This window comes from Scyliorhinus canicula, chromosome 1 (genome assembly GCF_902713615.1).
Source record: "Scyliorhinus canicula chromosome 1, sScyCan1.1, whole genome shotgun sequence".
NCBI lineage: Eukaryota > Metazoa > Chordata > Chondrichthyes > Carcharhiniformes > Scyliorhinidae > Scyliorhinus > Scyliorhinus canicula.
The window spans coordinates 186,887,041-186,911,870 of record NC_052146.1 but is presented as its reverse complement, the minus strand read 5'-3'; the positions used below and the strand labels follow the sequence as shown (position 1 = coordinate 186,911,870).

Here is a 24,830-nt window from a genome sequence, read left to right as displayed (position 1 = left end):
AGGATTGAAACTCCTCCACACCTTCCTTCAACCCTGAAACTATCAAACATCCCTCCCCTTCTCTCCAGGCATATACGCCTTCAAAACTAAAAATAATAAAACCAAACCACACAAATTTCGATTAACAACTCTATACAAGGGGAAGTGGAAGAGTGAAAAATAAGAAACAACACAACTTCACAACAATTTCTACATGCAAACCCGTTACAACAACCAGCAAAGCTCAATTCAAACCTCCTCAGTTCAATCCAGGTCCTTGGGCTTAAATGAAAGCCTCTTCTTCCTCTGCTGTCTCGAAGTTGTGAGGCAGGATTCTCCATTGGATGATGCCAAAATTGTGAAACATGATTGGCGGAGAATAAGTTCAGACATCAAAATCGCAACGGGCGCCAATTTGACGTTAAATCATAATTCTCCACCACCTCAACAACACCGTCAATGGGGTCTGGAACGCACGTACAGTACACACCGTTTGCATGCTATTAGCATGCCTGACACGGTATTTCCCAGGGCCTACGCGATTTTCTGCCTCCGATGAGCCAAGTTCCCGATGGCGCGGTTCACTTGTGCTTTTAAAAATCGTGAAACCTGCATCGTGGCTGCTGAGGAAGGGATACGGAAAGTGTCCAATACCGCCAGTTTTCTGACAGTTGTGCTGCTGGCCGGGGGGCTTCTAACACAGCTGTTGGGAGTAGCAGGTGGTGGGCTATGGAGTCGGGGTAGACGGGCATGGAGCACGATTGCCGCAGCCGACAAGGTAGCGATGCAGCTGCGGACACCGCTAACAGCCCACTGTGAACGTAGCGCCACGGGTCATATAAGTGTCCGCCCAGGCCACCTCCCTGGGTGCCCTCTGGCCCCAGCCGGCCCATCAGCTAGATGGGCTCGCTCCAGCACAACCAGTGCCATCTTGGTGGCTGGGATGAAGGTGTGTGGGGAGTGTAATGTGTATGTGTGGCTGCAGCTTGTCAACCTCATGAGTGTCAATCACAGACCTGGCAAATTGCGCACCATTTTTCATTGGAATAGATTGTGTTGCACGTGGCACTGGTGCTAACCCCTCCACAGTCGCTGAATCGATCCAGGTTGGACAGTTACATGGGCAGGATGGGTAGAGGGGGATATGGGCCAAATGCAGGCAAGTGATGTAGCTTAGTGATAGAAACTGGGCGGCATGGATCAGTTGGGCCGAGGGGCCTGTTTCCATGCTGTAAACATCTATGACTCTATGACCAGTTTTGCTGTCCACAAACTCTGCATTTACCCAGAAGCGGAGAATCCCGCCCGTGGTCTTTGGAATTATGCGTAATTCTTAGCCTTTCTGGATACACCACACCAAAATGCTTGCCACTCTTATAAAGCGCTGACTTTGTCCTGCTAATGGCCCCACGGCCAATTCTGCCGCAACATCCTGGTGTATGCGAATACTGCTACCTTCCCACTGCACCTCCTGATTCTCTATGCCACTTCAGGACCTTCTGCTTCATCCAATAGCTGTGAAAACATACTACCACCGCTCGTGGTGGTTCATTCGCCCAGAGCAACCGGCCTTATCCAGCTCGATGGGTGGGACCTGGTCCTCCTCCCCCACCAACATCGTAAACATCGCTGCCAAATACTCAGCCGGCCTCAGGCCCTCTACCCCCTCAGGCAACCCCACGATCCTCAGGTTCTGCCTTATTCTCCAGGTCCTCAACCTTAGCCCTCAGGCCCTTGTTCCTGTCCTCAACTGTCTGCAGTTCAGCATCCAGCAAGGCCAACTGATCGCTATGTCGCGACAGCATTTCCTTCACTCCCTTCAGCATCCCACCATGCTCCCACACCGTCTCAGAGGTTTTTCCCAATGCTTCCTTTACCAGGACCAATGTGTCCTCCACCAATATTTTGAGGATCTTCAGCATCTCCCTCCCTTGCCTTTCAAAATGCTTGCGGAATTGTCTTTCAAATGCAACAGCTATTACCTCCGTCAGCTTATCCACGGTAATAGGTATGCCCCCACCCAACGACTTGCCTCCACCATCTTCGACCCCACTGGACTCTGCACCTTGTTCAGCTCCTCAGGAGGGCTATTGCTCACTTCTTTCCTCCCAATATTCTTTTTTTTAAAAAATATTTTATTGAGGCATTTATATATTTGCACATGTTCTTCCCAATATTCTTTCTTGCGTTTTTTGATATCCTCTTACAAATGGCTCTCAACTGGGATAAATCCGTCCACCAATTACCCCCGGGAACCAGGTGAAAAAGACCAAAAACCAATGACTCTAGCGGGAGCTACCTTACGTGTGACCGCCTGCGACATGTCACATTTGGGTGTGTGCCATAACACCCCTCCCCCATCGGAAGGAATATCAGACACCAGAATATTCATAACATGTTTTTCTCTCGGATAAAAGACCTACCTGTACCAACACAGGATATAGTCAACAATATAGAAACCTCAGCATAACACAAATGCAGAAGAAGTGCAACTACAATTGTTCTAAGGGGACACGCCTCAACAAAAAAAAAAGAGGACCGCTGGGCTAACCCTATAGCCACACTGACACTACCATCAGGAAACAACCTCTTCAACAAGGAGAGGAAAAAAAGCAAAGAAGGCAATGGGAGCCAAATGCCCCTCCGGCATTTTGAACCCACCCATAAAGACTTGCACCCTCCAGCCACCTCTCAGCAACAGCGCCACTTGGTTCTGACATGATTAAGGAGAAGATATAATATGAAAAGACGACGGATAATTAGTACGTGGCTCACAAATAATAAGTCTCTAGGACACTTAAAAACAAGAAGCGGTCATTCATTACAGCGCTCAGATATTAACACGTCCCATTAAGCAGGACATATGACAATAAAATCAGACAAACGAGGCAGGGAGAAAATCTGGATTTCACATTTTCCAGGCTGCAGATTATCAGTCCAACTCCTTGTCCTCTGTGGATTCAATGAAGTCCAAGGTACTAGTCGGATCATTGAACAACTTTTTTTTTCAAAATTAGAGTATCTAATTCCTTTTTTCCCCAATTAAGGGGCAATTTACTGTGGTCAGTTCACCTACCCTGCACATCTTTTTGGGTTGTTGGGATGCGACCCACACAGACACAGGGAGAATGTGCAGACTCCACAAGGGCAGTGACCCGGGGTGTGAACGAACCCGGTTCCTCAGCGCTGTGAGGGAGCAGTGCTAACCACTGCGCCTCCCCTGGATCACTGAAAGACTTCAAGGACTCACCGGATAACATTTTCAGGGTTGCTGGATAATGCATGACATTATTCATTCCAGCTGTTTCAAGTTGCCTTTGAATTTCGTTGCAGCCTCGACAGCTTAGTTGCATCGCCGCCGAAAAGTCCTAGTAAACGGAAATCCTCATCCCCTCTTGAGCCAGGTCCCACCACACTTCACCATCTCCAGGATCCTTTGGCGATCTTCAAAATTGTGGAAGTGAATGATTATAGGTCTTGGGGCGTCGATTGTCCCTCAGCCTCGAAGACAAGATAGTTTGCCCTTTCTAATTTGAAATGCCCAGCCTTCACATCTAGCTTAAGAAAACGTGGCAGTCAGTTCTCAAAGAACTTAACAAGAGCCTAACCCTCCATTCCTTCTGACAGACTGACGATCTGGATGTTCTTTTTCTGTCCCGAGTTCTCCAAATCTCCTAGGTTTTGGGGGGTGGGGGAATGGAGGGTGAGGCTCTAGTTAAGTTCTTTGAGAACTGACTGCAGACACTTGCACTACCTGCCTGGTCCTTCTTAACTGTCTGACAGTCACTCATTCCCTCCCCTCTCTACATATTCTTAAGCTGTGGGTGACCACACCTGTAAAAGTACAGTCCACAAAGCTCTCAACTGTACAGGTGCTCCCCAGTAGCGGCAGCTGCAAAATATAATGGGGTACCTATTATTCTGTACTGAAAGCTATCCCGGGTCCCCTATCTAAAAGCAATAGTCTTTGTGTGGAGGCCACACCCTCCAGAACTGACTCCTGGAGATTCACTCTACTGGGGCAGACATTTTAATTATTGCAGGAAATATCTTTTTACTCAGTAAAGATGAACATATGCTAATGTGCTATGTCAGAAACAAGAGTAGAGAGCAGAGAATTTGAGAGTATGATGCATACATCTTCAGGCAAAGGGCAGCACGGTGGTGCAGTGGTTATCACTGCTGCCTCATGGCGCCAAAGTCCCAGGTTCGATCCCGGCTCTGGGTCACTGTCCGTATGGAGTTTGCACATTCCCCCAGTGTTGCGTGGGTTTCGCCTCCACAACCCAAAGATGTGCAGGGTAGGTGGATTGGCCACACTAAAGTGCCCCTTAATTGGAAAAAATTAATTGGGTACTCTAAATTTATAAAAAAAATACATCTTCAGGCAAACGTAAATCTCTGACCCTCGCAAATTCCTCCAACGTTTTTTGCTCAGTATACTCATTTTTTAAAAACTTTGATTTGTGAAGCTTTGGTGTCAGATGTAAAGCTGGGGTGAAATTCTAAAGATTTTAAACTGTTTGTATACTTTCCTTTTGTAAAGGATGGATTCTGCCCTAAATATTTAAAATACATAATGATAATGGGTGGCACAATGGTTAGCACTGCTGCCTCATGGCCCCGAGGACAATCCAGGCCCTGGCTCACTGTCCATGTGGGGTTTGCACATTCTCCCCGTGTCTGCATGGGGTTTTACCCCCACAACTCAAAGATGTGCAGTGTAAATTGCCGCTGAATTGGGAAACAAAATAATTGGGCACTCTAAATTTATTTTAAAAATATACACAATGATGGTTAAAAGTCAACATTCCTCATTGGAAAACAGGTTATTTTCAGTTATAGTATCTCACTTTTCCCTTAACCTTTTTTTAGATTACTAGTTTTATGGCTAATTTATGCTGAGCTTTTTTTCCTTATTTTCTTTATAAGAGCAAGGGCACACAGACAAGTTTGGCCAAAAGCATTTATTGAAGCCTGTATCAGAGGACTGATATTGCATGTAGAATTGATTTGTCTACAAAACAATTATTTAAACTGGATCGTAAGTTGTGAAATATGCTTAAGATAAGCTTTAGCAAGCATGGGAAAATTGGTGTTAGTCTGCAACACATTTCTTTAACCTAGATCGATACATGCTTTGGACAAAAATATTAACTACAGGAAGGCATTGCACCATTCTTGTAAACAAGTGGTGCACTGTCCAGCTTGTTTGCTGTTGGCTCCACAGATGTCTTTCAACCAATCATTAAACAATTCGTCATCCTTTCTCAAAACAAGGAACTGGCCTAACACTACATATGCCTGAAAAAGAGAAAAGAAAAATAGTAAATTTCTTACAGTAAGTGCATTACGGTTTAATTTATGTAGAGTTTAATGTCTGTGTATGAAATGTACAGACAAACACCAATGTGTATGACAGTCATAGCAGGTTGCAGTGACAATTGTAACCATGAATATCTCTGTACATAAATGTTTTATGTACATACTGCACAGAAACAAGTTATTTAGCTCAACACACATATGGTGGTGCTTGCACCCACAAGCCACCTTCCACCCTTCTTCACATAGCCTCATCAACATATTCTTTTATTATTGCTTTCTTATGCACTTATCTAGCTCTTCTATAGTGTATCCATGCTCTTCACCCTACTACTCCTTGTGGTCGCAAGTTCCATTTTAACCACTTTGGGTAAAGGGGTTCCCCCCAAATTCCCTATTCAATCTGTTGGTGACTATCTTATATTTGTTATCTCCCAATCTGCTCTTGCCTGCAAGTAAAACCATTTTCACTGTTTCAAACTCTCATAATCTTAAGGATTTCTATCAGTCTTTGCTTTTCTAGATAAAAGGGCCCCAGCCTGTTCAATCTTTCCTAATAGTAGTAATACTTCTTAGTTTTGGTATCATTCTGGTAAATAGTTTTTTGCACCTTCACCAGTTTCCCTAAATCTTTGTATAATGTGGAGTCCAGAACTAATCACAGTCCTCCAAGTGTAGTCTAACCAAAATTTTATACAAGTTTAACACGCCTTCTCTGCTTTTCAATTCTAACCTTAGAGAAATGAATGCCTTTGCTTTCTTTTATATCTTATCAATCTACATTGCTGCTTGTGAATCTGTACCCCAGATCCTTCTGCTCCTTAACAAAGGCAAAATACTGCGGATTCTAGAAATACGCAGCACACCAGACAATATCAGTGAAAGAGAAACAGTTAATGGCCCAAATATTAGTTTGGAGGCAGTATAGGGGTGGAGTGAGAGACATTCTACCATATTATAAATGCTATATAGTTACAAGTTGTTGCTATTAAAACATTGTAGGAAGTGGAGGAGAGAGTGGTCAAAGTGGGACAGAGAATTGAAATGGAAGCTCAGTGTCATTCTAGCAGACTGCAGAAAATGTTCAGCAAAATGATTGTCCAATCTGCATTTGCTCTCTCCAGTGTAGAGACGACATCGTTACAAGTAAATACAGGAGAGTAAATTGAAAGAAGTATAACCAAATCGCTGTTTCACCTGGAAGGAGTGTTTGAGGCTCCACATTATGGGAAAGAAGGTGGTGAAACGGGCCAGTGTTCCTTCTCTTTTGCTTGCATTGGAAGAGGTACAGGTTTTGGGTGTGATAGAACTGTGGGTCAAGTGAAAAGAACAGTCCCTTCCAAATGCTGAAAGGGGAGGGGAAGATGTAATTCATCGTGGCACCATGCAGGTGGTGACAAAAATGATAGAGAATGATTTGTTTAATGTGGGGTGGAAAGTGAGGACAAGGGGAACCATACTGTAGTTCTCGAAGGGTGGAAAGAGGAGAGGGCAGAAGTGCAGGAAATGGGACATAGGGTAACAATCCTACCAACCAGGGTAGAGGGAAATTCTCTCTTAAGGAAAAAGGAGGACATTTCTGAGGCTTTGGAGTTGAAGGTGGTATCGTCAGAACAGATGCAATGGAGACAAGGAAACTGGGAGTACCGAATAAATTCCTTACAGGGAATTATAAGACCCATAAGTCATAGGAGCAGAATTAGGTCATTCGGCCCATCGAGTCTGCTCCGCCATTCAATCATGACTTGTATGTTTATCATCCTCATTCTCCCCATAACCCCTTTTTAATCAAGGATCTATCTATCTCTGTCTTAAAGTGACTTGCCTCCACAGCCTTCTGCGGCAACGAGTTCCACAGATTCACTACCCTCTGGTAAAGAAATTCCTCCTCATCTCAGTTTTAAAGGATAGTCCCTTCAGTCTGAGGCTGTGACCTCGGGTTCTATTTTTTCCTACAAGCAGAAACATCCTCTCCATGTCTACGCTATCTAGGCTTCTCAGTATCCTGTAAATTTCAATAAGACATCCCTCATCCATCTAAAATCCAACGTATACAGGCCCAGAGTCCATAACCGCCACTCATATGACGAGCTCTTCATTCCAGGGATCATTCTTGTGAGCCTCCTCTGGACCCGTTCCAAGGTCAGCACATCCTTCCTTAGATATAGAGCCCAAAGCTGCTCACAATACTCCAAATAGTCCCTTTGTTTTTCTGAGCCTTTTCCTCCCAAATTGAACAAGAGGGCGGCACGGTAGCACAGTGGTTAGAACAGATGCTTCACAGCTCCAGGATCCCAAGTTCGATTCCTAGCTTGATCACTGTCTGTTGAGAGTCTGCACGTTCTCCGCGTGTCTGTGTGGGTTTCCTCCAGGTGCTCCGGTTTCCTCCCACAGTCCAAGAAGGTGCAGGTTAGGTAGATTTTGTTTTTAAAATATTTTTATCAGGATATTTGGAAGTTTTTATAATAATAACACTCACAGTGACATAAACATGGCACAATAAACATTTCCACCCCTATCACAATCTTCTCCACACACCCCAACCAAAAAACAACAATCCGGCCCCACTTTGGAATTCTGCTTCTGCTGACATTTTAATTTTCCCGGAGAAAGTCGACGAACGGCTGCCACCTCCGGGTGAACCCAACCATTGACCCTCTTAAGGAGAACTTTATTTTCTCAAGACTGAGAAACCAGCCATGTCACTAACCCAGGTCTCTACATTCGGGGGCTTCGAGTCCATCCACATTAATAAGGCCCGTCTCCGGCCAAGACATTGGTCTCTTTCGCCCCCTGAACTCCCGGCTCTTCTGACACTCCAAAGATCGCCACCTCTGGATTCGGCACCACCCGTACCAAGGACATTGCCTTAGCGAAACTCTGCCAAAACCCTCTGAGCTTCGGGCATGCCCAAAACATGTGGGCACGATTTGCTGGGCTTCCCACGCACCTCGCATACCTGTCCTCTACCTAAAAAAAACTTGCTCATCCAGGCCACCATCATGTGTGCCCAGTGGACTACCTTGAATTGGATCAGGCTAAGCCTGGCACATGATGAGGATGTATTAACCCTGCTTAGGGCATCCGTCCACAGACGCGCCTCTATCTCTCCTCCTAGCTCGTCTTCCCACTTGCCCTTACGCTCCTCCACCGGTGTTTCCTCGAATTCAAAAAGTTCCTGGTAAATATTTGATACCTTCCCCTCTCCCACCCAGGTACTGGAGACGACTCTGTCCTGTATCCTCTGTGGCGGCAGCAGCGGGAAAGCCGGAACCTGCCTTCTCAAGAAGTCTCGCACCTGCAGGTACCTAAACCCATTCCCTGCTGGCAATTCAAATTTATCCACCAAAGCTTTCAAGCTGGGGAAGCTCCCGTCTACAAATAGATCCCCCATCCTCCTAATTCCTGACCTTTGCCATCTCCAGAACCCACCATCTAGCATACCCGGTACAAACCGATGTTTATTATAAATCGGCTCCCTCCCCTCTCTTATACCTCATCCACTGCCCCCAGATTCTCAGAGCCGCCACCACCACCGGACTTGTGGAGTATCGAGCCAGCGAGAAAAGAAGAGGTTCCGTTATCTTCCGTTATATAGGGGCTGGTTTAGCTCACAAGGCTAAATAGCTGGCTTATAAAGCAGACCAAGCAGGCCAGCAGCACGGTTCGATTCCCGTACCAGCCTCCCCGGACAGGCGCCGGAATGTGGCGACTAGGGGCTTTTCACAGTAACTTCATTGAAGCCTACTCGTGACAATAAGCGATTTTCATTTCATCAGTGCTCCCAAACTTGAAAATGAAATGAAAATGAAAATCGCTTATTGTCAAAGAATCGGCTCATCCTCGCCCTCGTGAGGTGCACTCTATATACCACCCAGTCAACCTCGCATGAGGTGGAGGCATTTACTCTCTGGAGCACCTCACACCAGACCTCCTCCTCTATAACCTCTCCCAATTCTTCCTCCCACTTTGCTTTGATCCCTTCCAGTGGTGCCTTATCCTCTTCCAAAATAGCTCCGTACACCGCTGACACTACCCTTCTCCAGTCCCCTCGTCGTCAGCACCTCCTCCAGCAATGTGGAGGCCGGTCCCTCCAGGAAGCTCAGTATCTCCTTCCTGGCAAAATCCCGAACCTGCATGTATCTAAACATTTCTCCCTGCTCCAGCCCATACTTCGCTTCCAGCTCCTTCAATCCTGCAAACTGACCCCTAAGAAACAAATCTTTTAGCGTCTTAATCCCCTTCTCTTCCCATTTCCGAAAACTTCCATCCCACTTCCCTGGCTCAAATCTGTGGTTCCCCCGAAATGGCATTTCCCTTGATCCGGCCCCCAAACCGAAGTGTTGGCGAAACTGCCTCCAGATTTTCAATGAAGCTACTATTACCAGACTCCTTGAGTATTTTCCCAGAGCTATCGGGAGCGGCGCTGTTGCTAGTAGTTTCAGTCCAACCCCCTGCACAAACTCTCCTCCATTCTGACCCACTGGGAATCAACCCCTCTGACCCAGCTCCGCACCTTCTCCACATTCGCCGCCCAGTGTTAGTACATCAGGTTCAGGAGACCCAAAACCCCTGCCTGCCTTTCCCTCTGTAGCATCACCTTTCTCACTCTGGCCACCTTCCCTCCCCTTATGAACGATGTAATCCTTCCCTCAATCTCCCTGAAAAAAGCTTTTGGCATGAAAATCGGCAGGCATTGAAAAATAAACAGAAATCGCAGCAACACGTTCATTTTAACCGCCTATACCCGATCCGCCAGTGACAGAGGGAGACCATCCCACCTCGCCAGATCGGCTTTCACTCTCCCCACTAAACTAATGGTGTTGTATCTGCAAAGCCTCCCCCACTCCCGGGCAACCTGCACCCCCAGATACCTAAAATGAGTCCCTGCCTTATAGAATGGCAGTCCCCCCACCCCTGCCCCCACCCCCAGCCGAGACACCACAAAATACTCACTCTTGTCTAGGTTCAGCTTGTATCCCGAGAAAGAGTCAAATACTCGCAGTAGCTCCAATATTCCTCCTATCGACACACTCGGTTCCAACACATATAGCAGCAAGTCGTCGGCATATAAGGACACCCTATGCTCTATCGCCGCCCCGCACTATTCCTTTCCATGCTCCCGAACTTCTTAATGCGATGGCCAATGGCTCAATCGCAAGTGCAAACAGCAGGGGGGACATAAGACATCCCTGCCTTGTCCCACGATGGAGAGAAAAGTATCTCGAGCTGATATTGTTTGTGTGGACACTCGCCTTCGGCTCCTTATTTAATAGTTTTACCCAGTTCACAAATCTTGGTCCAATCCCAAATTGCTCCAGAACTGCCAACAGGTACCCCCATTCTACCCGGTCAAACGCCTTCTCAGCGTCCAATGCCACAACCATCTCTGTTTCCTTCCCTTCTGCCGGTGCCATAACGACGTTCAAAACCCTCCTAATGTTTGAAAACCGCTGCCTCCCTTTCACGAACCCCATCTGATCCTCACCTATCACCTTCGGGAGGCACGCCTCCAGCCTACTCGCCAGTACCTTCGCCAATACTTTTGCGTCCACAATCAGAAGTAATATGGGCCTATACGACCCACACTCCGTCGGATCCTTATCTTTTTTTTAGCAACAGTGAAATCAATGCCTGCCCCAAGGTTTGTGGCAGCATCCCGTTCCCTATCGCCTCTTCAAACATCCCCACCATCAGGGGTGCCAACTTATCCTTGAATTTTTTATAATATTCCACCGGAAACCCATCCGGCCCTGCCACCTTCCCGGACTGCATCCTCCCAATCGCATCCTTTATCTCCTGCTCCACTAGTGCTCCTTCTAATGTAGCCCTGTCCCCTCCCCTAACCTCGGGTACTCCAACCCATCTAGAAATTCCTGCATCTCACAGTCTTCCCTGGGTGGCTCTGACCTGTACAACCTCTCATAAAACTCCTCTAAAACATTGTTAATCCGCTCTGGAGCCACCACCTATTTCCCTGCCTTTTCCCTCACCTGAAGAATTTCCCTTGCCGCTGTCTCCCTCCAGAGCTGACCTGCTAACATACCTTATCTCCATGTTCATAAACTGCATCCCTTGCTCGTCTCAGTTGGCGCACCGCCTTCAGTGTAGTTTAAAATACCCCGACCTCAGCCAACTTGTACGCACACTCGCTACTGGTGCCTGATAGAGCAACCGCACCCAGTCAATGAAGCCCTCACCAAACCCAAACCTTCCCAGCGCCTCCCACAGGTAATCCCACTCCACCCGATCGAAAGCCTTCTCCGCATCCATCGCTACCGCCACCTCCATCTCCCCTCTTTCTGAGGGCATCATAATAACATTTAAAAGCCTTTGAACATTGGCCTCGAGTTGCCTGCCCTTTACAAATCCCGTCTGGTCTTCCCCTATCACCCCTGGGACACAGTCCTCTATCCTTGTGGCCAGTATCTTACCCAGCAGTTTGGCGTCCACATTCAGTAGAGAAATTGACCCAAAAACTGCCTCATCCCCTCCACCCCAGCCGGGGGTTCCGACTCATATAATTTGCTCTAAAAGTCCTGAAACACCTCATTCATTCCCACTGGGTCCAGGACCGTAATACCACCTCTACTCTCCCTATCTCCCTGGCCGCCTCCCTATTTCTGAGCTGGTGCGCTAACATTCTGCTTGCCTTTTCCCCATTCTCATAAATCACCCCCCTTGCCTTTCTCAGCTGTTCCATCGCTTTCCCTGTAGTCAACAGCCCAAATTCCAGCTGTAACCTTCTCCACTCCCTCAGTAGCCCCGTGTCCAGGGCCTCCCAATATCTCCTGTCCACATGGAGTATCGCCTCAACCTAACCTATCCCTCTCAGCCCGTTCCGCCTTTTCTCTGTGGGCCCGTATCGAGATTAATTCCCCTCTGACCACTGTTTCCAGGTAGTTCTGGATGGACTACAGATCGCTTCGTCCGCTAACATCCCCACATCCAGCCTCCATAGCTGGCGTTGTCCTCTCTCCAAACTAACCCGTAGATCCACCCAATATGGGGCAGGTTCCGACGCTGCGATTGCTGAGTACTCAGTATCCACCACCAGTATTAGAGCCCTGCTCAGAACAAAAAAGTTGATGTGGGAGTATACCTTGTGGACATGGGAGAAAAAAGGAAACTTCTTCGCCCTTGGCCGTGCAAACCTTCATGGGTCTACTCTCCCCATCTGTTCCATAAACCCCTTCAATTCCTTTGCCGTGGCTGGCACCCTCCCTGTCCTGGATTTTGACCGGTCCAATTCCGGAACAATGACTGTGTTAAAATCTCCTCCCATAATCAGGTTATGTGACTCTAAGTCTGGGATCTTACCTAACACCCGCCTCATAAATTCCACATTGTCCCAATTCGGAGCATATACGTTCACGAGTACCACCCGCACCTTCTCCAGCTTCCCACTCACCATTATGTACCTACCCTCCGTGTCTGACACGATTTCCCCTGCCTCTAATGCCACTCGTTTGTTGATTAAGATCCCCACCCCCCGGCCAACTAGCCATCACCCTTTTTAGGCCAGCCTCCAGCTCGCGTCCCCGGCCTCCTCGAGCCCCCCCTCGGGCATTCGCCATCCCCGACCTGCCATTTGTCCCCTAGTAACAGTTCCTCCCGTCAGCAACGCAGCCCCCCCCCACCCAACCAACCCCCCATATCAAGCTCCAGCTTAACACCTGCTCGCCCCCACTGTGCTACTGTGAGTCAGCTGATCACGCTGACTTGATAGCTCCCACCCATGCACCAAACAGTCTGTCTCCCCATTGTTCTTTCCCATTGCCCCCCACTTGGACAAACATATTCAAAGCGTCACATTCCTACTAAACAAACATCAGAAAAGACAGTGGAAAAACAACCACAGAAACCACCCCCCCCCACCTCCCAGTAAGACAAAGTTAACTTTAGCCATCGAAGCAGCCCCTTAATGCACATATCATTACTTATTCAAACCAGCACAATAGTGATTGTCAACAAATCACCACTACAATACTCTCCAAGGATTCAGTGTCTTTAGTTCACATCTAGTCTTTTTCACTTGATGGAAGTCAATACATCGTCTGGTGTTTTGAAGTAAAAATCCCGTACCGCATATGTGACCCACAGAAGGGCTGGGTACAATATCCCGAACTTCACCCAGTTCTTAAAAATAGTGCTGCCCCACTAAACCCAGCTTGCCCCTTGGCCAAATCCACGCCCAGGTCTTGATAAATACACAGCTCACAATTCTCCCACCACTGCTCCGTTCTTTCTTGGCCCACCGCAGAACATGTTCCTTGTCAAGGAATCAGTGCAAACGTACCACCATCGCCCTCGGCAGCTCGTTCATTCGGGGCTTCTTCACAAGGGCTCTGTGCGCTCTGTCCACTTCCAAGGGCCGAAGGAACACCTCAGTCCCCATCAACTTCTCCAGCATGTTTGTCACATAGGCCCTCCCATCCAATCTTTCACTGCCTTCAGGGAGGCCGACGAGTCTCAGGATCTGCGTCCTGGACCTGTTCTCCAGGTCCTCCAGCTTCTCCTTCATTCTTTTCTGGTGGTCATTCATCATCTCCACCTTGGTCTCCAGCACGGTTAGGTATTCCTCGTGCTCGGACACCTTTATCCACCTCTTGGATCGCACGTCCATGGATTTCTTGATTTTGCACCACCTGACCAATCGAAGCCTTGATCGGGTCCAGCGCGTCCTTCTCAAGCTTGGCGAAGCAATCTTCAAAAAACTTCACCAGTTGCCCCGTCGACCACTGTGCCGTCTCCCCGCGGCCCTGCTTCTCCACCATGCTTTCCCGTGTTACCAGCTCTGCTCGCGTCTTCCTTGTAGAACTTTGTCTTCTCGCACAGCCACTTCTGGCCTTATTCTCCATACACTGGAGGGGGATTTCTCCTTACTGTCTCACTCTTCCCCGATTTATCCCATAAAATCCGGAAAAAAGGGGAGAAAAAAATCCAAAAGTCCGTCACAGGTGGGAGCTGTCAAATGTGCGACCTACTCCTCTATGGCCGCCACCAGAAGTCCTCCAGGTTAGGTAGATTGGCCACGTTAAATTCCCTTAAGTGTGCAAAAAGGTTAGATTGGGTTACTGGGATAAGTGTAGGGTGCTCTTTCCAAGGGTCGGTGCAGACTCGATGGGCTGAATGGCCTCCTTCTGCACAGGGGTGAGGCTTCATTAAAGAGTGCGGAGAGACAGGGGCGAGGCTTCATTAAAGAGAGCGGAGAGACAGGGGCGAGGCTTCATTAAAGAGCGGAGAGACAGGGGCGAAACTTCATTAAAGAGCGCGGAGAGACAGGGGCGAGGCTTCATTAAAGAGCAGAGAGACAGGGGCGAAACTTCATTAAAGAGCGCGGAGAGACAGGGGCGAAACTTCATTAAAGAGCGCGGAGAGACAGGGGCGAGGCTTCATTAAAGAGCGGAGAGACAGGGGCGAGGCTTCAGTAAAGAGCGGAGAGACAGGGGTGAAATCTCATTAAAGAGCGTGGAGAGACAGGGCGAGACTTCATTAAAGAGCGGAGAGACAGGGCGAGGCTTCATTAAAGAGCGACATCACAGCAAAGCAGAGATCTGATTGGCTGGTAAGGAAAGTGCTCCAATTAGCAGCAGCTGGGAGAAATTTAACTCTTCGTGTTTTGGTAAGTATTGTGATTGGTAAGTAAAATCTTTGTTCCTTTCACTTATTAATTATTTGATAGTATAGTTTGTAGTCAGTTATGGTAAAGGTTAAAAATGGCAGGAGATCCCAGACCCGTGTTATGCTCCTCGTGCTCAATGTGGCAGTTTAGGGACGCGGCCGATGTCCGACTCCTTCATGTGCGCGAAGTGTGTCCAGCTGCAGCGCCTGTTAGACCGCATGACGGCTCTGGAGCTGCGGATGGACTCACTTTTGAGCATCCGCGATGCTGAGGAGGTCGTGGATAGCACGTTCAGTGAGTTGGTCACACCGCAGATTAGGATTGGTGAGGGAGACAGGGAATGGGTGACCAAAAGGCAGAGAAAGAGCAGGAAGGCAGTGCAGGTGTCCCCTGCGGTCATCTCCCTCCAAAACAGGTATACCGTTTTGGATACTGTTGGGGGAGATGACTCACCAGCGGAAGGCAGTAGTAGCCAGGCTCATGGCACCGTGGCTGGCTCTGCTGCACAGAAGGGCGGGAAAAAGGCTGGCAGGGCTATAGTCATAGGGGATATAATTGTAAGGGGAGTAGACAGGCGTTTCTGTGGTTGAAAACAAGACTCCGAATGGTATATTGCCTCCCGGGTGCTCGGGTCAGGGATGTCTCCGATCGGCTGCAGGACATACTAAAGGGGGAGGGTGAACAGCCAGTTGTCGTGGTGCATATAGGCACCAACGATATAGGTAAAAAAAAGGATGAGGTCCTACAATCAGAATTTAGGGAGTTAGGAGATAAGTTAAAAAGTAGGACCTCAAAGGTAGTAATCTCAGGATTGCTACCTGTGCCACGGGACAGTCAGATTCGAAATTCAAGAATAGTCAGTATGAATACGTGGCTTGAGAGATGGTGCAGGAGGGAGGGGTTCAGATTTTTGGGACATTGGAACTGGTTCTGGGGGCAGTGGGACCATTACAAAACGGATGGTCTACACCTGGGCAGGGCTGGAACCAATGTCCTAGGGGGTGCTTTTGCTAACACTGTTGGGGAGGTTTTAAACTAATGTGGCAGGGGGATGGGAACCAGATTAGGAAGTTAGAGGTCAGTAAAGAAGCAGCAACTAAAGCCGGTAAGGTACGAGATAATAAACTCCATGTGATTAAGGGGCAGAGTCGACAGGGAAGAGATGATGAACGCAAAGGGACAGGTGGTCTGTCGTGCATTTGTTTTAATGCGAGAAGTGTAGCAGGTAAGGCAGATGAACTTAGGGCTTGGATCAGTACCTGGGAATATGATGTTATTGGTATTACTGAGACTTGGTTGAGGGAAGGGCAGGACTGGCAACTGAATATCCCAGGGTATAGATGCTTCAGGAGGGATAGAGAGGGAGGTAGAAGGGGTGGAGGAGTTGCATTACTCGTCAGAGATGATATCACAGCTGTGATTAAGGAGGGCACGATAGAGGATTCGAGCACTGAGGCAATATGGGTGGAGCTAAGAAATAGGAAGGCTGCAGTAACATTGTTGGGACTTTACTACAGGCCTCCCAAAAGTGAGCATGAAGTAGAGGAACAAATATGCAGACAGATTATAGAAAAATGTAGGAGCAATAGGGTGGTTGTGATGGGAGATTTTAACTTCCCCAACATCGAATGGGATTTGTGTAGTGTTGGAGGCGTAGATGGAGCAGAGTTTGTAAGGAGCATCCAGGAGAGTTTTTTTAGAGCAGTATGTAAATAGTCCAACTCGGGAAGGGGTCATACTGGACCTGGTATTGGGGAATGATCCCGGCCAGGTGGTTGATGTTTCAGTCGGTGATTACTTTGGGAATAGCGATCACAATTCCGTAAGTTTTAGAATACTCATGGACAATGACAAGAGTGGTCTGGAAGGAAGAGTGCTAAATTGGGGAAAGGCAGAGTATAACAAAATTCGGCAGGAGCTAGGGAATGTGGATTGGGAGCAGCTGTTTAAGGGTAAATCCACATTTGAAATGTGGGAGTCTTTTAAGGAAAGGTTGATTAGAGTGCAGGACAGATATGTTCCTGTGAAAATGAGAGATAGAAATGGCACGATTAGGAACCATGGATGACGGGTGAAATTGTGAGACTAGCTGAGATGAAAAAGGAAGCATATGTAAGATCGAGGCGACTCAAAACTGATGAAGCTTTGGAGGAATATCGGGAAAGTAGGACGAATCTCAAACGCGCAATAAAAGGGCTAAAAGGGGTCATGAAATATCTTTGGCTAACAGGGTTAAGGAAAATCCCAACGCCTTTTATTCGTATGTAAGGAGCAAGAGGGTAACTAGGGAAAGGATTGGCCCACTCAAAGACAAGAGAGGGAATTTATGCGTGGACACGGAGGAAATGGGTGAGATTCTTAATGAGTACTTTCATCGGTATTCACAAAGGAGGGGGATAAGACGGATGTTGAGGCTAGCGATGGATGCTTAAATACTCTAGGTCAAGTTGTTATACGGAAAGGGGAAGTTTTGGGTATTCTAAAAGACATTAAGGTGGACAAGTCCCCAGGATCGGATGGGATCTATCCCAGGTTACTGAGGGAAGCGAGGGTCGAAATAGCTGGGGCCTTAACAGATATCTTTGCAGCATCCTTGAGCACGGGTGAGGTCCCGGAGGACTGGAGAATTGCTAATGTTGTCCCTTTGTTTAAGAAGGGTAGCAGGGAAAATCCAGGGAATTACAGACCTGTGAGCTTGACGTCAGTGGTAGGCAAACTGTTGAAGAAGATACTGAGGGATAGGATCTATTCACATCTGGAAGAAAATAGACTTATCAGTGATAGGCAGCATGGTTTTGTGCAAGGAAGGTCATGTCTTACAAACCTAATAGAATTCTTTGAGGAAGTGACAAAGTTCATTGATGAGGGAAGGGCTGTAGATGTCATATACATGGACTTTAGTAAGGAGTTTGATAAGGTTTCCCATGGCAAGTTGATGGCAAAAGTGAAGTTGTATGGGGTTCAGGGTGTACTAGCTAGATGGATAAAGAACTGGCTGGGCAACAGGAGACAGAGTGTAGTGGTGGAAGGGAGTGTCTCAAAATGGAGAAGGGTGACTAGTGGTGTTCCACAGGGATCCGTGCTCGGACCACTGTTGTTTGTGATCTACATAAATGACCTGGAGGAAGGTAGAGGTGGTCTGATTAGCAAGTTTGCAGATGATACTAAGATTGGTGGAGTTGCAGATAGCGAGGAGGACTGTCAGAGAATACAACAAAATATTGATAGATTGGAGAGTTGGGCAGAGAAATGGCAGATGGAGTTCAATCCAGGCAAATGCGAGGTGATGCATTTTGGAAGATCAAATTCAAGAGCGGACAAAATGGTCAATGGAAGGGTCCTGGGGAAAGTTGATGTACAGAGAGATCTGGGAGTTCAGGTCCATTGTACCCTGAAGGTGGCAACGCAGGTTGATAGAGTGGTCAAGAAGGCATACAGCATGCTTGCCTTCATCGGACGGGGTATTGAGTACAAGAGTAGGCAGGTCATGTTACAGTTGTATAGGACTTTGGTTAGGCCACATTTGGAATACTGCATGAAGTTCTGGTCGCCACATTACCAGAAGGATGTGGATGCTTTGGAGAGGGTGCAGAGGAGGTTCACCAGGATGTTGACCAGGATGTTGCCTGGTATGGAGGGTGCTAGCTATGAAGAAAGGTTGAGTAGATTAGGATTGTTTTCGTTGGAAAGACGGAGGTTGAGGGGGGACCTGATTGAGGTATACAAAATAATGATAGGTATGGACAGGGTGGATAGCAACAAGCTTTTTCCAAGAGTGGGGGTGTCAGTTACAAGGGGTCACGATTTCAAGGTGAGAGGGGGAAAGTTTAAGGGAAATGTGCGTGGAAAGTCTTTTACGCAGAGGGTGGTGGGTGCCTGGAACGCTTTACCAGCGGAGGTGGTAGAGGCGGGCACAATAGCATCATTTAAGAGGCATCTAGACAGGTATATGAACGGGCGGCAACAGAGGGAAGTAGACCTTGGAAAATAGGAGACAGGTTTAGATAAAGGATCTGGATCGGCGCAGGCTGGGAGGGCCGAAGGGCCTGTTCCTGTGCTGTAATTTTCTTTGTAAATTCTAAAAAAAACCTCACTTTTCTATAGTGTATTTCATCTGCTACTTTGCCCACTCTCCTAACTTGTCCAAGTCCTTCTGCAGCCCCCCCTGCTTCCTCAATACTACCTGTCCCTCTGCATATCTTTGTATCATCTGCAAACTTAGCAACAGTGCCCTCAGTTCCTTCTTCCAGATCATTACTGTATGTTGTGAAAGGTTGTGGCCCCAACATCGATCCCTGAAGCACACCATTAGTCATCAGCTGCACTCCTGACAAAGACCCCTATATTCCCACTTTCTGCCTTCTGCCAGTCTGTCAATCCTCCATCCATGCCAATATCTTACCCTAAACACCATGCGATCTTTACCTATTTAACAACCTCCTATACAGCACCTTGTCAAAGGCCTTCTGGAAATCTGAATAGATCACATCCACTGGTTCTCCTTTGTCCAACTTCCTTGTTACTGCCCCAAAGATTTGTCAGACATGACCTCCCCTTGATGAAGCTGTGCTGACTTCGTCCTATTTTATCATGTACTTCCAAGTACTCCGCAATCTCATCTTTAATAATGGACTCTAAAATCTTACCATGACTGAAGTCAGGGTAACCAGCCTATTTCCAGTCTTCTGCTTCCCTCCCTTCTTAAACAGGGGTGTTAAATTAGCCATTTTCAAGTCTTCTGGGACCCTCCCTGCCTCCAGTGATTCCTGAAAGATCACCACCAAGCCTCCACAATCTCCTCAGCTATCTCCTTTAGAATCCTGGGGTGTAGTCCATGCAGTCCAGGTGATTTATCCATCTTCAGACCTTTCATTTTCCCCAGAACAGTCTTCTTAGTGATGACCACTACACTCACCTCTGCCCCGATTCTCCTGAAGTTCGCGTATCCCACTGGTGTCTTCCACCGTGAAGACTGACTCTAAGTAATTATGGAGTTCCTCTGCCATTTCTTGGTTTCTTATTACCACTTCTCTAGCCTAACTTTCCAGTGGTTCAATATCTATTCCTGCGTCTCCCTTACCTTTTATATATTGAAAAAAATCCGTGCTATCTTCTTTTATCTTACTAGCTAGCTTACACGCATATTTCGTCTTCTCCCCTCTTATTGCTTTTTTAGTAGTTCTCTGCTTGTTTTTAAAGGCTTCTCAATCCTCTGGTTCCCCACTAATCCTCACCACCTTGTATGCTTTTTCTTTTATGCTGTCCCAGACCTCTCGTCAGCCATGAATGCTTTGTTCTTCCCTTAGCATGCTTCCTTCTCCTTGGGATGAATTTCTGTTGTGCCTCCCGAATAACTCCCCAAAACTCCTGCCATTGCTGTTCCACTGTCTTCCCTTCTAGGCTTCCCTTCCAATCCAGTCTGGCCAGCACCCCCCCCCCCCCCCTCATGTCTTTGTAGTTACCTTTATTCAATTGTAAAACCGTTACATCTGATTCTAGCTTCTCCCTCTCAAACTGCAGGGTAAATTCAATCATATTGAGGTCTGCCCCCAAGTTTCCCGATCAGGTCTATCTGATGATTATGGGAATCATTGCGCTGATAGTCTATCCACAGAAATGATAGAGAAGTTGAGAAAATGAAAAGTCGGAGATGGACCAGAGAGAGGGGGTGGAAATGTGAAGCAAAGTTGATTAGATTTTCTAGCTTCAGGTGAGACTAGAAAGTGGTACAGATACGTCAATGGGGAGCAGGGGGATCCGAGTTCAAACTAGAACAAAGAATGATCCATGCAACCTACAACAAAAAAGGCATTGTCAGGGTCCATAAGGATTCCTATACCAAATTACTTTATTTGGAGGAAGTTTGTCAAAGGAGAACTTTTCAACATAAGCATGTGCTCAGCCAAGTGGAGAAAGGTACAATCATAGAATTTACAGTGCAGAAGGAAGTCATTAGGTCCATCGAGCCTGCACCAGCTCTTGGAAAGAGCACCCTACTTAAGCCCAACCTCCACCCTTTCCTCGTAACCCCAGCTAACTACAGTGGTGGATGAGGGTCGGGTGGGCCTCCTTTCAAGAAATCCTGGGTAGGGGAATGGGGATTTAACAGGTCTGGAATCTACAGTAAAATTAAGGTGTTTAGGGCGTGACCTGGAAACTGCTAATGTGTGGAGGGCATTGGGAGAGTCGCGGATGTGGTTGGAAGAGACTGGACAAAGAGGTCAGGCACAGTAGCACAGTGGTTAGCACAGTTACTTCACAGCTCCAGGGTTCCAGGTTCGATTCCCGGTTTGGTCACTGTCTGTGCAGAGTCTGCACGTTCTCCCCTTGTCTGCATGGGTTTCCTCTGGGTGCTCCGGTTTCCTCCCACAGTCCAAAGATGTGCAGGTTAGGTGGAATGGCCATGCTGAATTACCCTCAGGTTAGGTGGGTTAGGGTTACGGGGATAGGGTGGGGAGGTGTGGGCTTAAGTGGGGAGCTCTTTCCAAGAGCCAGTGCAGACTCGATGGGCTGAATAGCCTCCTTCTGCACTGTAACTTCTCTAAAAAAAAATAAGTTTTGAAGGTCAAGAACAGGCTATAATTATGGCTATATCAAGACAAACATATTTGTGGATCGTGAGAAGGAGTTAAAAGCGGGCTTTGGCGGAGTTGGGAAACTGAGATTGGAGGCTGTTTGAAGGAATCATCTCGAGAGGAGACGTCAGTCAGTCACGGTTTGGGAAATGATAGCATGATGCCTGATGGTTAGGATTGGTCCAGGGGGAAGTAGGAGACAACGTTCAGCTTCTATAAGGAAGAGCCCTGTTCACCAAACAACAAAGCTGACCTTGTCAGCATGTTTAATGACAGCATTAGGATTGGGATGGAGTGCTGCATGTTCCAGAGGATGGTAGGTTAGAATAAAGCAATTCGAGAAATTAAGATGGCCAATGTCACAGCAGCAGTTCTCGATGAAAAGATTGAGAGTGGGAGGGTCCCAGTGTAAGGTGAATGCTGAAGACAGGAGAAAAGCTCTGTAGTGTGGGGGTGGACTAGGGGTAAGGCACTTGGCTAAATAAGTGGGCACAGGGTCAAAGGAAGAAAAGTTCAGCGTCCTGCTGAGATCAAAATTCAGTAAGGTACAGGAATGAAGTGGAGGTGACTATTTGGAGTCAGAGGGGATAATGAAAATAGGGCAAAGAATGAAATTGGAATGCTGGCTCACAGCGCTAAGGACCCGTGTTCAATCCCGACCCCAGTCATTGTCCGTGTGGAGTTTGAACATTCCTTGCCACCCAAAAGAAAGAAAAATAAAATTGTTAATGTGGCAGATGAAGCAGAGGATGAAAGGGAACTGCAACAATCCGAGAGAACAAGTCAATGCTGCTGAAGGGAGATCAAGAGAGGATATGTGAGGGCAATGGTTTGAGCATGGATCTTGGATAGATGCAAGAACAGCGATTCAAAGAATGCTGAAGATCATAGAGATAACTGTCACCATGGTGGATCTGAAAAAGGAAGGGTGAAAATTCAGTTGGAATATCCAAAAGACAAGTTAGAGCCAAAGATTGTTGGTGAAGAAGGAGATGTGGGTTTGAAATTGACTTTAAGTAGACACCTGGTCAAACATGAGAAGAGAAGCGGAAAGCAATGAAGGCAAACAAGGTAAAAGAGACAAATGTAAATCTTGCCAGACAGAAGATCTTGATGATAGGCGTTCTGGAAGAGAAGTGGCAGTGAATTAAACACAAGTACAAAAACAAAATACTGCCAATGCTGAAAATGAATTAAGTAAATAGAAAAGCTGGAAATACTCAGCAGATCAGTCAGCACCTGTGGAGAAAGAAACAAAGTTAAAGTTTCAGGTTGATGATCTTTCGTCAAAACTGGAGAAAGTTAGAGATGTTACAGGTTTTGAGCCAGCACACAGGATCAATTTCTCTACCCCATTTAGGCAATTTCCAAGGAGTATGTTGCAAACTTCTATCAAAGTGTACCTTATCAAAGCCTTGCTCTTCCAGTTTTCTTCCAAGTGTTGTCCCAATACCAGCCAAGGAGGAAACTGACTTGTTCCCCATTGGTTCAGAAACAAAATTCCTGTGCTTGTGTGATGTTGAAATCATTGTACAGAGCTTTAAACCTGTTGATGACAGTAAGCAATAGTTATACTGCGCTCTAGTCCTGACCTTCTATTCTGGTCCACTTTCTCCACCCTCCTTTCCAACTATATAATCCATCACATTTCTACCCCACTTCAGTTCTGAAGAAGTCATACAGACGTGAAAAGCTGTTTCTTTCCACAGCTGCTTCCAGACCTGTTGAGTCTTTCCAGCATTTTCTGTTTTATTTCAGATTTTCAGTATCCTCTGTATTTTGCTTTTATTATAATCACTGTACTCGGCTTATGTAAAACTTAGGCTTTTGTCATTGTAGCCAACCCTAATCCTCACCTCTGATGATTCTTATTGAGGCTTTACAGAGAATGCAGAGAAACAGCATGAGGCTCTCAACTACAAGGGTATAGTTAGAAGGTTAGGGTCAAATGTACACTCATGACATGTGATCAAGCTTCTAAAATTATGCAATCATTGAATACTGTAGATTCGGTAGGATATTTGGGGCCAGAAATTCCTTGAGTTACAATCAGCATCGGATTGCTACTCTGCTCCTTTTGACTTACCCAGGTCGGGAGTTGCCCATTTCTCACACAATCTTCCTTCCTGGCCTGATGAGAAATGTGCAGTGCAGCACATTAGGGGATGTGAAGTCACACCCTCTATTGATACACCAAAGTAGTTACATTTAAAAGGTCCTAGTCACTGAGAAATCAGAGACAAGGTAAGTGTGAAGACAAGTGGGTGAGGGGTTAGGGAGTTCAGGGATGAGATTCTGGTGGCTCAGATGGTTGGGTGGGGGGTCAGGAGGATCGTTTGGGAGGGCGAAGGGGGGAGGCCAGGAGGGTAGTCAATGGGTGGGGGAGTTGGGGCTGTCAAGAGGGTAGTCGGCGCATTGGGAAGGGGATGTTAGGAAGGTAGTTGAGGAGAGTTGAGACAGTAGTCGGGGGGTAGTCAGGGGCTGTGGGGAGGGTAGTTAGGAGGTGTGGGGAGGGTGGTCATGGGAAGTCTGGAGGTCAGGGAGGGTAGCTGGGTGTGGAAGGTAATCAGGAGGGTATTGGGAGTGCAGTCCAGCAGGGAGTCAGAGCAGGTGAGTGGTCTATAGTATAGATAGATACCCAAGACTTAGAAGTAGTTGTAATCCTTCCAATTTTTCCTGCTTAACTATTCTGCTAAGAGTCAGAACCGTCCAAAGACTCCAATTTAAATTGGGGTTTCGGATGGTTCCAGGTGCATGGTAATTGCCCAATGGATGTTTAAACTCCTAGGCAATTCCCGTGCAGTCCATACATGGGGACTTCTGTGGGGCGTCCCCGAGCACATCTTCTGGGGTAACTCCAGGGTCCGACTCCTGGAACAGAAGTTCTGGGCCTTGAAGACAAATATAGCTGGACCCGACATCATGTCTATAAAGTATATAGGCAGATAGTCAGGTAAAATGACAAATAATATTTATTTTCCCAGAAGATGTCTGCCCTTTGAAACAGGTTCACATGGAACTAGTAAATGTGGCTGTGTTAAACTCTGACATCTTGGAAATTTCCTGAAGGAATCTATGGGTTAGTGAAGTTTATCAAGTTGGTCAGAAAATATGCTAGATTTTCCGACAGCTAATTTGGTATTATTCTCACTTTTCAATCAGAAGGTTCTGGGTTCAAGTCCCAGGCCAGGACTTAAATACAAAATCAAAGCTGATACTTCAGTGCAGTACTGAGGGAGTGCTATGCTGTCAACGTGCCAAGATTTAAACGACACACTGAACTGAGGCCCTGAATGCATATTTTCAACAGCAGGGGAATTACCTCTGAT

The 24,830-nt window shown here is 47.0% G+C and overlaps 1 protein-coding gene across 9 annotated transcripts in view; it reads right to left on the bottom strand.

Moving 5' to 3' along the window:
* Window positions 1–4,931: 4,931 nt before the first annotated feature.
* Window positions 4,932–24,830, bottom strand: part of LOC119970321 (barrier-to-autointegration factor-like) — a 52,628-nt gene continuing 32,729 nt past the window's right edge. For all 9 annotated transcript variants that reach the window (XM_038804743.1, XM_038804780.1, XM_038804772.1 and 6 more), the window contains 2 exons: window positions 22,905–23,047; window positions 4,932–5,283 (listed from right to left, as the gene is read on the bottom strand). In XM_038804743.1, the coding sequence (XP_038660671.1) occupies window positions 5,137–5,283; window positions 22,905–23,047 (290 nt within the window). In that variant the 3' untranslated portion in view covers window positions 4,932–5,136. The remainder of the gene's footprint in view (window positions 5,284–22,904; window positions 23,048–24,830) is intronic.